This window comes from Juglans microcarpa x Juglans regia, chromosome 1S (genome assembly GCF_004785595.1).
Source record: "Juglans microcarpa x Juglans regia isolate MS1-56 chromosome 1S, Jm3101_v1.0, whole genome shotgun sequence".
Classification (NCBI taxonomy): domain Eukaryota; kingdom Viridiplantae; phylum Streptophyta; class Magnoliopsida; order Fagales; family Juglandaceae; genus Juglans; species Juglans microcarpa x Juglans regia.
Window position 1 is genome coordinate 14353921 of NC_054595.1, and position 14034 is coordinate 14367954.

At 35.8% G+C, this 14034-nt stretch overlaps 2 protein-coding genes across 4 annotated transcripts; both read right to left on the reverse strand.

The window, feature by feature from the left end:
• Positions 1-7957: 7957 nt before the first annotated feature.
• LOC121246941 (disease resistance protein Roq1-like) lies at positions 7958-10477 on the reverse strand. 3 transcript variants are annotated; one of them, XR_005937191.1, is made up of 6 exons: positions 10327-10477; positions 9954-10244; positions 9372-9860; positions 8656-9242; positions 8322-8608; positions 7961-8233 (listed from the first exon to the last, which is right to left on the reverse strand). XR_005937191.1 is itself a non-coding variant. In XM_041145265.1 (5 exons), the coding sequence occupies exons 1-4, from the start codon at positions 10447-10449 to the stop codon at positions 8625-8627; spliced, it is 1521 nt and encodes a 506-aa protein (XP_041001199.1). In that variant the 5' UTR covers positions 10450-10477; the 3' UTR covers positions 7958-8116; position 8624. The 3 variants fall into 3 exon arrangements, 2 of the variants coding, with proteins under 2 accessions (XP_041001199.1, XP_041001200.1); XM_041145265.1 differs by lacking the exon at positions 8322-8608 and having other exon boundaries at positions 7958-8116; positions 8624-9242; XM_041145266.1 differs by lacking the exon at positions 8322-8608 and having other exon boundaries at positions 7963-8116; positions 8624-9242; positions 9372-9857.
• A 69-nt stretch (positions 10478-10546) lies between these two features.
• Positions 10547-13607, reverse strand: LOC121247330 (disease resistance protein RPV1-like). The gene is made up of 3 exons (XM_041145697.1): positions 13030-13607; positions 10692-11434; positions 10547-10614 (listed from the first exon to the last, which is right to left on the reverse strand). Exons 1-3 carry the CDS (start codon positions 13605-13607, stop codon positions 10547-10549), a joined length of 1389 nt encoding a protein of 462 aa, XP_041001631.1.
• Positions 13608-14034: the final 427 nt, after the last annotated feature.

The following is a 14034-nucleotide window of genomic DNA, read 5'->3' on the forward strand; positions in this document are numbered from 1 at the left end:
GACTATAATAAGGAGTGTATTGATATTTAAAGTTTGAGATTCTATAGATTTTATGGATTGAGTTTTTGGAAATTGCTTTGATAAGATTATAGATTTTAAATTCATAGAGATTTTAAGAAATGGCTTTCAAGACACTTGGAGTCTTAGAACAGGTCGTAGGGGTGGGCAGCGGGGCCTTGTTTTTTTCTAAACGCAGTGTATTGGCATAGGCGGGGGGCGGGGTGGATGGGGTTTTTCCCCCGCCCCCCGGCACCGGGGCGGGGGAAAAACCCCCAACCCCCGCATGGTGTGGGGCGGGGTGAGGGAGAGGGTACCCCTGCCCCGCACCATGCGGGTATCACCCTTAACAGGTAGGCTTACTTTGTGGACTATAGGGAAGAATCTTTATAAGATTTGATGTATAGACTCTTGAAAGTGTACGTAAGCTTAATTGAAAGCTAGGTTGGAGGTTATACAGACTTTTGGATATGAAGTTTTGGTTTTCGACGAACTTTAGGAAATAATTTCAGATTTGATGTTTAGATCTGTCAGATGTTTAGAATTGAATACATAGATGCGGATTATCCCGTCCGGCAGATGTGGGGCAGGTGGCCCGCCTACCGGCATCTGGACCCCAAGTTGGGGGCGGGGGCGGGGGCAGGATAGGGGTTACCCCCACCCTATATAATACATATATAATTATATATATAAGTATTTTTGTGTATATATATATATTAAAAAAAAAAACCCCAGGCATGCAATGCTGTCTTTCATGCCTAGGTCTTTTAACTTCCCCCCCCCCAGCTCGAGCCGTTTTGCCCTTTCTTCTCATTTCTCTCATCTCTCTCTCTCCCTGAGTCTTGCTCGCTCTCTCTGCATCTCCGATTCTCGAATCTCCATCGCCGTCGAAGAACAAGCAAACTATGCCGTCGCCGTCACTGTTGCCGTAGCCTTCCGTCTTCATCTCCATTGTCGAATGCAAGAAACGATGTTAAAGTTTTATTTTTTGTGATTTATGGAATGGAGATTGGAGGAAGGATGGGGTTTAATCGGAGATGGAGTGTGAGATTTTGTGAATTGTGTGTTGTGGAGACTTGATTGTGCATGTGGTTTGAATCGTTGATGATTGATGAACGATGTGTGACTATGTGAATCTGTCCGTGTGTTTTTTATCTTCTTGGGTTTGTATTATTTAATGTGTTTTGAATTTTGATAATTGAATAGATGATAGTGAATCATTGATAGTGAATTTTTGGCTAATTAATTCGGATTGGAACCCTAAATTAATTTAGGGTTTTGAAATACCTGCCCCCTACGGGTTTCGAAATACCTGTAGGGGGCGGGTAGCACCCCTAGGAGGAGGCTCCTTTCGGTGTTAACGCCTACATGCATACATCATCCAGGGTGCATTGTTATCTTGATATATAGAGGATGGTAGCTTCCCTCATTACTCATTGAGATGATGTTGTGACAGTACAAGAATACCATATCATGTATATTTTAGAATACTTAATAATTTGTTTTCCAAAATTTGTCCTATCTATGATCTATATATGCCATGTTATTACAAATTAGTTGTTAAAGAAAATAATTTTACTAGTATGCAGTTTATGATAAGATGATAAGTCCACGTTATGCATACTTTGGGATTAAGTTTTTTGTACCTCCACATGCCTAACCAGATTGTTCAAGAGAACCTAGAAGACTCTTGAAGTAAAAAGCTAAAGAGCTACCTCACTCTTTTATTTCTACACTCCACTTAGAGAAAAAATCTTGGGTTGATATTTGTAGATTATATTGGGAAGAAAAGCCAACATTCAAGCTTAATTTCAGACTTATCATCTTCCATAACTAGTATAAAAAGCCTTTCAGCCCCTTCCAATCATCTCTCCTTTACACTTTGCTTTGATAGAACACAAAAGACACTCTCAGGCAACTTTTCTGAACTCCTTTTGACGCCTGATTATAAGTTTTTGTAAGTGTTTTCTCACCAAGTTTCCTTAATTAAAGTTGTTTCCTTTTTAGTCTAATTTATGCAGAGACCTTATTTGTTCCATTTGAAGATCATTTGGTCAGTCAAAAGTTGTTTAAACCCTAGAAAGGTCATTCTGGGCAATAAACGGGAGAGTGTGTTATATTTTGGAGTTTTTGACCAAGTTAATGGATAGATCTTGGTCCGAAATTTTTATGGAGTACTTTTAACATGTGTATATGATTATTGGTTGGGTATTTGTTGCATAATTAAAGGTTTTTATGAAACATTTTCTTAGATCTAGAAACTTTGAAACTGGAAGAGGAAAAACCAGTTTCTGTTTTAAGAAAGTTTGGATCTTTTGCAATTTAAACCTAGTCCAATGACTTTGATAATTTTATTGGAGGATCCTAAGTGTCTTATATACATGTTAGAATATTATATTTAAGATAATTGATGTTATATTCAAAGCTATGAATTTTTATGCAAAGAGATATTCGTATAGACCAAGTGATGATGTTCTTGACTAAATTCATGTTTTGGTTATTTTTAACCATATGATCTTGAGTTTAAAGCTTAGATATGTTTTAGGACACCTTTTTAAACCATGTTATGTTTTGGTTTGAAGATCACATCTTTTTATGTCATGGATCAAGAGGTTGTTCGAAACAAGTTAGAAACAAAAATTTGTTTTTGAACATAGAAGAAAATCGAAAAGTTCAAGTATGATTTTAGTGATTTTGATGACTTTTGTATGATGATTCAAAGCATGATTTTTCTTAGAAATATATTACGAATATGTTAGAAGCAAGATTTGGATTTTTACAGTTCTTGGAGATACTTTGAAATAGATCAAACCATATGATTGAAGGGTTTGCCTTTTTAGTTAAAAAGTTTGGGTCATTTTTCTAAAAAGTTTGGTGTTGATGACTGGCATAGTTTTAGTTGATGTTTTAAGTATGTTTTTAAAATTATGATAGGTAGATCTTTGTTGTAAAATTTGATTTGATCATGAGTTTTGAAATTGGAAGAATTGCAACAAAAATTAAGGGAAAAAGCCTATGCAAGTTTCAGCCATTATAGAGTTTTAATAGTTGGGTTTAGTTTTAAATTTTTCTAAATTGATATTTGAGTTTAAGACAAAAGTTTACATGAGGTATGTGAATTTTGGTGATTTTTGGACTTAAGATGTAAAATCTTTAAGTTAGAGGTGAAATGATCATTTTTCCACATGTAGAGAGTAAAATGGTAATTTTATTCTAAGTTGATATTTTTACATATTTCTAATTGTTAGTGATTAAGTTGTAACTTTTAGAAATTACTACTTTCAGTTCCTTGTGATCGCGCTAGAGTTTTGTATAGAAATACGAATACCGAGGTAAGTTAGCTTTCAACTTTCTAGCAGTTTACTGTGTATAGATGATAAGTAAATGAAGTACAATGTATGTATGTATATGTACCATGCCAAGTTGTTACATATTTATCTGTTACACAAAATTGATTCTGTCATTAATTATTCATCTGTTACACAAGATATTTTGTCACGTATTGATATACATTCCAAGTAGTGTGGATACGTATAGTCTAAGGAGGTTTTGTCTAGGAGATTGGAACTTAAGCGGATCAATGTGACCCTTTAATCTTTCCTGGGAACTTACTTAGTGAGTACTATTCATTTCTACGATAAAATTTATCAAGACAATATCAGAAAGAAGGAGAATGTCATGTATGTCATGTTAAACTAAGTATGTCATCTGTTACATGTATGTCATGTCATGTATACATTGTTGCAAATATGTTATGTTAAGTATGTTATCTGTTACATGTTATGTCATGTTACGAAATATTGTTTGTTATATGTTATGTCATGTTATGAAATATTTCTATCTTAAGTTAGTCATATTTTATAAGTTACATTCAAGTCATGTTGTGTTACGTCAGGGCTTTTGTCCTTTCATATTTCAGTCACGTTTCGTTTTGGATACAGTTTGTATATTTCGAGAACAGTCATGTCAAGTGATTCATGTCAACCACGACCCTAAGTGTTAGGATGAGGTAATATCCTAGTGAAACTCCTTTGTTCACGTTGGAGTGTCTAAATAGGTGTGAAATTCTCTAAGTTGACGAAATACAGTCAACAGGTAGCGGGCAGAGCCTAAGTAGCTAGTCACTGGAGCACGCCAGACACTAATGCTAATGGAGCTACATTTAAGTTCTCGTGGGTCCATAGTGAGTATGGCGCTTCGACCATGAGCAGAGTAGCCTACGGCGCTGCGATCGCTAGCTGGATATTGCGTGCCCAAGGCACTATGCTGCACAGGCAGCACTATGGCCAGACACACAAGTGCACCACCCCTGTGTTGTGCGATACAAGAGACGTAGTGAGGACCATCTAGGTTCATCGTTGCTGCGTCGCATGAGGTGCGACGCTAACCCATGTTGTGCAGCCCACGACGCTCCACCCACCAGAGTTGCAACGAAAACCATTTGGTGTTCCACTACCATGGCTGCATCCAAGTGTGGCACCATGTGCAAGGAAAGGAGCAACACTTTCGTACACGAGGCTGCGGCAAGCTCTGCTTCAAGGATGCATCGAGGGTGTTGTGCGCTGTGTAAGGCGCACCTGGCGCAGCGCCATGCACCATGGTGGTGCAATAGGCTACTCTGTTGTGGGTAGATCCACGTGCAGGGCCGCACGCAAAGCTACGAGCTCTATTGCTAGTGGTGTCACCTCTACATGGTAAGAAATCACGGTGGCGGAAGCACCTACCAGTGATGTTGCCCACATCTTGGTCGTGTCTCTGCAATGAGGGTAGTGCAGTAACTAGCACTGTCGTGCACAGTACTGTGCATGAGAGCAGCGTAGCCAAACGACACTATGCCTGCCCAGTGTACTGCGGCAATCACTGTCACGCACCAGGGCTAGCGGCAGTTTCTGTCATGGAGGATCACAGACTATGACAGCTTCACCTAGAGGTGTGACGAACACCTCAATGCGACGAGCTCAACTGGCATCGTAATCCGCAGAAATGTCAAAAGAGGAGTATCGCCGCTCATTGTGCCGCGTGGGGCAGCATTGCCATGGCTTGAATCATGGAGAGCAGCACGCCCTGCTGCAAGCAGAGTGGCACACTCCTTTATAGAGGCGCTGTCCTCTATTGCGAGCAGAGCAGCATGCACTGTGGTGGTGCTGCAAGCTCTGCTGCACGTAGAGGAGCATGACAAGCTCCATGGTTGCGCCTTGAGGCTTGAAGGGTGGTGCAAAACTCTTGGGTGGCGTCGGTTACAAATTTTTTTTCTCTTCCATTACATGCACTGTAGACTGTAACTGTTTGGGGAGGAATGAGAAGAACAATTTTTTCTTTTTTAGTAATTGGGCTTGGGTAGGAAAATAGACTTGGACTCAAATGGTGTGGGGTCTATATGATTTTAAGTGTTTTAAGTCTATCTTGTCTTTTTTTCTAAACGAAACTGTTAAAAAAAAAGCCTCCAAACGAATTGGGCTTTGAGCCAAGTAGGAAGAGGCCCACGCAGCAGCTGGGCATCATAAGGGCGCAACCCACTGACTGTGGCCTGGCCTAGTGGTGCTGAAGGAAGTTTGAAAACATTTATTTTGAGGCTAAATGTGTTTGTAGTGTTTTGAACCAAGACCTCACACATAAAGATAATGAGCACAACCATTGGTCTGTAGCTTATTATTAGTGTGTATGCTAATTTTATTAGCATATAATTGTGGCACAAAAAATATTTATTTGAAATATATATATATTTTTTCGCATGTGATTGTCATTATTGAACACATGTTTTGCCATGACATTATGAGATATTTTATCACATTTGTTAGGCATTTTATTTTATGTTATAAATTGCCTAGAATATTATTTTTTATGAATAATAATTATTTGGATGAAATCTAATATTTTTTGTACATGTCCTTTGATTACATGTAATTTTGTGCTTATTTTATCACTTTTATTGTTAGGCTAATTTTAGGAATTAGTCTTTAAATTGTTAGAATGTGATAAAATAGAGGATTAAGTAGCTTGAGTATGAATAGTTCATTCTTACGATTAATCCAAAAGAATTTCTTCGATTTGAGAATAAATTGTTTTTTGCATATGACTAACTCGGTAGATTGCTTATCCTAGTAGAAGTGTGATTGAGATTGATTTGGAATTAATGTCCTAATACGATATGAATTTGTACAAAAATTAAGTTAAAAATCAATAATTGGGCATTGTTGCACAAGAGATGAATAAGAAGCATAGCGAATTTTCGATTTTGTGATGGGTATTAATTATTTTTGTTCCGACTTAGATTAATGCGGCAAGTTTCTTAGATGTGTGTGCAATTAGATGCATATAGGTTAGTAACTTTGAGATAACCGAGAAGAAAGCCTAGAGATTGTGTATGCAACTTAATTGTCTCATTAATCTCCTCCATGAGCAATAGTTATAAACAAATGAAGATTATTATGAGTGTCAGATAGTCTTCGACCATTATTATTTTAAAAAGCTCTTAAAGGTCTAGAGTAAACTTGGGAAGTGCGCGTGGGACGCATGCACTACAATTTTTATAGAAGTTGAAGAGATCAATTATCAGATAGAGCTAAACCACTATTTTGCACTTGAGAATTTTGTGGGTAATAACAGAAGTTGCGTATCGTTTTTGTAACGTAAAGATTAATTCCTCCTATATTTGAGGTTAAGCATTAGAATCTTGAAGCAATTTAGATTAACTCACAGATAAGTACATACTCTCGAAAACTTGCTAGTATTTCTGGCAAAAAAAGGCGCTAAAATCTGAATGTTCAAGAATGTTGAGGACATTCTTGATTGGCATATTCATTTTAAAGGTTTTATCAGTGCACCTCTCTGTGGTATTAACATTGATAATCTTGCTCAAATTTTCTCTCTCTCTAGTGAGAACAAATAGGTTCTTGCAGATATATGAACTTAGGAGCACCTATTGAAAGTAATACCAAGTACCTTGGAGGTTAACATAGTAACTGTGGCAAAAGTCCGAATATTTAGGTACGACTTAATTAAAAACTCTTGATTTTCCCTCATTTTCATAGACATCACAACAATACCATGTCTGCCACTTCAGAAATTCCTTTCGAAGATACTCTTTTACCTTTATGAGAGGTAGAAATACAACCACCTGTTCAAGCAAAATAACACTTAATTGGCATAGAACCAATTCCAATTATTCTCATTTGGGGATAAAAGAAAAGAAAAGGAAACCACTAGTTCTGGAAATTAAATACAAATTAATATGGTAAGCAAAATAAATGTTTTGCTTCCATAAGAATTTCAGGGTATCTTGGTCTTCATGCAGTACTTTCCAATCCTCTTCAAGAGAACACTTAAGATGGTAATCCTAATAGTAGAAGTATTTTGCAAATTAAGAAACTATAGAACACTGAAATTCTAATGCACAATAAACTAAACACTAGCAGAAAGAAGAAGAAGAAAAGAATAGCTATTGTTTTCCATCTTTAGAATTTCATGAACAACTGTTTCAGAATAAAAAGCTATCCAGATCCAGATGTTGGTCCACACAAATTGGAGCACAGAGAGAACAAAGAAAAAGCCTTTTTGGTAATTGGTAAGTTGGGTTGCCTGACCAAAATGCAGATATATTAAGATATAGGTGTTGATCTCCCCAGTGAGAAAGACAACTACCAAATATTTTCATTGGCTTTATATAACTATTCTGAAGATAGACTCACATTAAATTGCTCTAACTACATCGCATGCCAGAATCTTTGAAAAGATACAAGATTTAGATTAGAGGATATGAATGATACCTCTAATCAAGAGAATATCATCAATGCCCTTTGACTTGAACTCCTCTGCCTTCTGTGTTTGCCACACACAAAAGCAATCAACTTGATAAAACACACGTGCAATCCCTGATTTAAAACTACATGTCAATACAACTTAATTCAAGCATATCTAACAAAATCAAAACTCAAACTTGCTACATTTCCACTGCCTCTGGGCCAACAAAAAGAAAAAAAAAAGAAAAGGCCTTAAAGACTTAACAACCTTAATTTAAAGTGCCGCAAACAACTGGGTACAATGAGCAGGGACTCTCCAGGCATGCATTCAAATGGATAAAACCCCAAACCTATCTGATCTCAATCCCAATCCCAATCCCAATAAAGAACTTGATGTTGTCAACTGAAAGAAAAATGTGATCCTGAGCACAACACAAACTTACTGCTAAGATGTTGTCAATTTCATTTTGTACCCTCCGGTTTAAACAATCCACCCACTGCAACATCATATAGATATAGCATTTGTCATTAGCATAAAAAGGAAGTAGTAACGAAATATTTAACTAGCACAAACAACTTCCCCACCTCCACCCCAGCTGACAAAATGGTGTTCGCGAAGGAGATGATCTAAATCCCCTACACCGGCAAGCGCGCCAATGGGACGGCGACAATGAGTGGCGAGTTGGATTTGGAAGGCTAGGCTTCGAGAGAACTGAAAAGGTAAGAACAAATTTATAGTTCGGTCGGTTTAACACCCGAAGAACAAACCCGATCCTAGCTGGGTTGAGGAACCGACTTTATAATAATCTCACACATGCCAGTTCGGATCGATTACGCCGGCTCCCTCGGGTCACGGAACATATCCACATAATGTTCCTAGTTTTTATTTTATCTTTTTTTCCAAAAGAACAGAGAATGTTCCATGTCCTCTTTCTTTATCATAGAGGCAAAAAATTGTCGATGAAAATTTGAATTAGAAGATCCCGAACGGCCAAAAGGAGCAATGCTATTATAGAACTTTGAATTAGCATCATCTAAATGCACCCCGCATTCTTTCACTTCTATTGGAGTATTATAGTTGAAGCTATAATACCAACGTGCTTCAAATGAAATCTCAATGACCCTCCGTATATCCAAAAACCGCAAAACCGCCGGTATATACACCCAGAATCCAATTCGCTTACCGAAAGATACGTCCAATTGAGCAGGTGGTAAATTGTAATCCAAATACTTATTTTCCACACCATATTCTTCCTCCGTCTCAAATCCTAATTTAAGCATCACCACTGACGACCTTTTAATATTCGATCCCTTGAATAACGAAGAAATTGAAGTATCTTCATCATAATTGGAAAAGAATTGATCAGAATTACAGACAATAAAGAAAGCACACCCCATCTCTGGATTCGTATTAGCATCCAAATCTATCTTTATAGAAGAGGCATTACTTTTATACTGGACCCACTCCGGGATATGGAATCCCAACGACCATCCTCTTACCATCCTCTGTAAAAACAACCCCAAAAAGAGATGTTAATTGCAGTAAAAATAAAGCAATTGAACGGTGATATTTTATTAAAGCATTTTTCTGACATATTTTATTCGTTTCTAAAGAAAAGAATGAGAAAGCCTCACCAAATCGTCATCTAAAGCCAAAACAAGTGCACCTGCCATGCCTAAAACATTTTCTCCTTTGCTGTCAAAATCAATGTACGCTGCTTCTACGTAATCATATATTCCTTTCTTCTGATATTGATCTACAAGTGATCCGATATCATAGATGAGATCGCTTGATTTAAGTCGCATAAACTTGCGTCCTTCAAGCCTACGGATGCTCTTGGGTACATTGACAGATGGTATTTGTGTTATAGCAGTTTCCACTGCCCAAAAAAGGGTCAGGCATTCCAAACTACTCAGGTCTGGTAACTTCTCAAGGGTTGAACATTTGTTAAGTACCAATGCTTTTAATTGTTTGAGACTTCCGATGGATGGGTGGACCTCACACAAGTTTCTACAACCTGAAAGGTTTATTTTCTCAAGATTTGGGACTCCAGTCAAATCTGGTATTTCAATCAAGTTCTCAGAATAACTCAGATCAAATTCCTTCAAATTGTCTAAAACCTGTAGTTAATTGGATCAAAATATAAATATATTAACTTGTTTGGAAAATTAACGGGGAATTATTAAGATGAATATTTATACGAGTGAGAAACTTACCATCAACCCCTTCCATAGTTGTTTGATACGGCTAAAAGGCATCCTTAGTACAGTAAGATTTTCAGGTTGGAAACTGCTCGGTAAGGATTTCGAATGATATCCAGGCCACTCAAGATATCGCAACTCATTGGTTGGCATGTATTTTAAGGGCTTTCCACGCCATTTTAAAGTTCGAGAATGATGAAATTTAAAAAATCTCAATTTTCTCATCTTTGAAAATGCTTTGGCGTTGAGTCTCTCTTTCGTTTCAGCACAAAAATCCACGACTATGCCTTTAATTGCATCAGTTCCCTGGTAACCAAGAACAACAGGTTAGAAAGAATTAGGATGAAAATATACCTTTTTATATTAATATCTACACTAATCAACTTACAGTATCATTCTTCAGTACGTGATAGAGATCCTCCACACGAAACAGTCTACTACGTCGTCCAGGTTCTTCAAGGCATTCACGGCGAACTATTTCCCTGCCCAGTTCTTTTAGCAAATCATGCATGGAAAACCATCCATATTTTGATTTGCTTATAATGAGGGACTTCTCGACGAGAACTTCAATGTCGATGCGATAATGACCAAGTTTTTCTAATAGCCTCTCAGAAATTATGGTATCCACTCCATGGAACAAACACGCCATATCCAAAAATAACTCTTTTTGCAATTCCTGCAGCCCATCAAAACTTATTTGAAGTACATCCATAATTTTTGGATTAGGAATTGCTTTTAGTTTCTCTCTCTCACTTTTCCATGCATCTATTTCTCTCTCATATATGTAGGAACCCAAAACTTTAAGAGCTAAAGGAAGGCCTTTAGTGTAATTTACAAAATCCATAGATAGATCCTTGTAATCCTCTTTTGGATGGGTTTTCTTGAAAGCCGACAAACTAAAGAGTTGCAAAGCTTTTGATATTTCAAGCTGCTCAACCTTATAGATATCATTCACTTCATGTGTTCTCAACAGATGACTATCTCTGCATGTTATAATCACCCTACTCCCTGGACCAAACCATTTCCGATCCCCTGCTAATGCCGTCAGTTGTTCGTCACTATCCACATCATCAAGGACAATAAAAACCCTTTTATTCTGCAACATCTTTATTATCATCCTAATTCCCTGGTGATGATCCCATACATATATTTCTTCTTGCATGATTGTAGAAAGGAGTTCTTTTTGTAAATAAGCTAGATCACGAGCAGTAGTAGATTTTTCTCTAATACAAGAAATAAAGCTACTTCCTTCAAATCGACAATAAGAATTAGAAACTCTATCATAAATTATTTCGGCCAGTGTTGTCTTACCAACTCCACCCATCCCATGAATTCCTACAAAGAGAACATCATCCGATTCCATATCCAATAACTCCATCATTTTGTCTACTTGGGAGTCTATTGCAACAAGTTTATCGTAATCATGACGTGAGAATCTAGAATTCAACTCATGAGATATACGTCTACTGATATCTTGTATAATTGTTGATTCGTACCTATAAATTGATAAAACAATTAATATTGACGAGAGCTGAATCGACACGAACCAAAAAAAAAAAAAAAAGCGCTAGCTTTAGTTGATAATTACCATTGTTTATTAGAGGAAGCCAAACACTTTAATTCGTACTTCAATATTTTGCATCTTGCAACAGTACTCGAGCTGTCAGACCAGATCAACTCTAGTTGGAATAGCCGAAGTCAAACTCAAGTTTTAGAAAAATGCTAGATGCCCCCCGCTGGGAGCTCCCGCTGATCTAGTGTTTTTTTTTGTGTTTTTTTTAATTTTTTTATATAGATATTTTTAATAATTTTAAATATTTAAAAAAAATAAAAATTACAATATTATTGAAAAATACTTTCTTAATCACAAAGTAGAATTTTTATTCTACTTCTTGATTAAGGAAGTATTTTTTAATGATTCTTTTCTTTTACTTTCTGATTAAGGAAATGTTTTTTAATAATATTTTAAATTTATTTTATTTTTTAAAAATATTTAAAAATGTAAAAAAAATCTATATAAAAAATAAATTAAAAAAATATACAAAGAAAAGTACATGCTAAGCCCAGCGGGAGCCCCCAGCGGGGGCTGTAGCATGATCCTTTAGTAAATATTAGATGAATTTGACTTTGACTATTTAATTCACATCAAATTCCCATATTGAAATAGGCTATAGCCATTTTTTCATTATATAATATATAATAAAATATTATGAGATGAATTTGATTTTGACTATTCCATTCACATCAAATCCTCACATGATTTGATTATCTATTTATTCATTATATAGTAATAAAATAATATTAATTTAAAAAATATTTATTTTTTAAAATATTAATTTACTTAATTTTATCGTATTTTACTATTCTACTTATTTATTTAATTTTAATTACATAATTTATTTAATTTTATTTAGACCTTTTTTCTTCTTCATAGATTTCAATAGAAAGAGAAAAAGTAAGAGGAGGGAGATGAAATAATAGTAAGAGTGGGGCTGCTATGCCCAACGTTTTTTTTTTTTTTTCCTTTTTTCTTTTCACATTTTTTTAATACATTTTAAATATTTTTAAAAAATAAAAAAATATACCAATACACTTAAAATCACTTTCTTAATCACTAAGTAAAAAATAAATAAATAAATAATAATAATTTTGTCAAGCGGTCAAATGGAGCAGTACAAATGGGAGGATAAATTAGTGTTTTTCTAATAGTAAATAATTAATTTGGTAGTGCTACAGTGCACATCCAAATATAACCAAAAGTTTAGATTTACTGTAGTTGAAGTCTATCTTTTTGAAATTTGCCTAATTAATGCCATCAATTTTTATGTCCTAATAGCTATTTGAAGTAATTTTTTGGAATTTAGCTAATCCATTGAGGATGCTCTTAAGTTCTCATTTTTGCGAATGAGATGAGTTGAGATGAAAGCTGAATAAAATATTATTAAAATATATATTTTAATATTATTTTTATTTTAGGATTTGAAAAAATCGAGTTTTTTATTTTATTTTATGTGAATATTTAAAAGAAAAATTAATGATTATATAAAATGATATGAGAATAATTGTGAAAACAAATGAGTGCTAATGTTACCTGTCGTGTATGTGCCATCCGGCGATACTACTGGCTATTCTCAAAGCATTTCTCCACATATGCATATCTTTCTTGTCTATCTTGGAATCTTTTTCATGTGCAATGAATGCTTCTGCAAAAGACCCGCTCTGATTTCTCACGTCAGAAGGATCCACATGGTAGAAAATAGGAAGAATTGTGAGCTTTTTCTTTTCCTCCCATTCAACGATCTCAGCAAGTTCCATGAGGCACCATTTGGAAAGAGCGTAATTTTTCGAAAAAATGACGATGACATATTGTGAATCTTGAATTGCTTTCAGAAGCACTTGAGAAATGTATTTTCCTCGCTGGAGTGCTTCATCATCCCTAAATACGAGAATGCCTTTCCATTTTAAATCAACATATAGATAATCTGCAAAACTCGTGCGAGTGTCTTTGCCATAGAAATTAAGGAAAACTTCATATTTCCATCGAGGTGTCGAGGAAGAAGATGGGGAAGAGGTTATGATTTTTTCATCTTCTTTCGAGCAAGATGAATTGTCTCTTTTTCTTTTCTTAGTATCTTCGGAAGTAGATGAAGAGGGTCTTTGAGTGGCCATGAATGCAATAGAGATTTAGAAGCTTACTTGTGGAAGGGAATATTGATAATTTGTGGGCTTAGACAATGAGAAGAACACTGAAGATATCATGAGGTAATCTGTATGTACATATATCATAGAAGCTAGCCATGGAGTACTAGTAGTACTGGTCGACTTGAGATGGAAAGTTGCAAGTTGAAGTACTCAAATTTCAGATACAGAGCACTCACAAATTGCATACTTAAAATTAGCGATAGGAATTAAAACATCATGTATCGACAGAGCACGCGGTCAACTCAAAAGTCGACGTTGGTCAGCTTTCTCCTTTCGTAGTCATCAACATTAATAATGTATGCAAAAAGAAAGAAACTTAAAACGCGTAGGGCGAATGAATTTGGGCCAATTTGCACACCAAGGTTCTACGTAACTTTGCTTCTACTTGACTCAA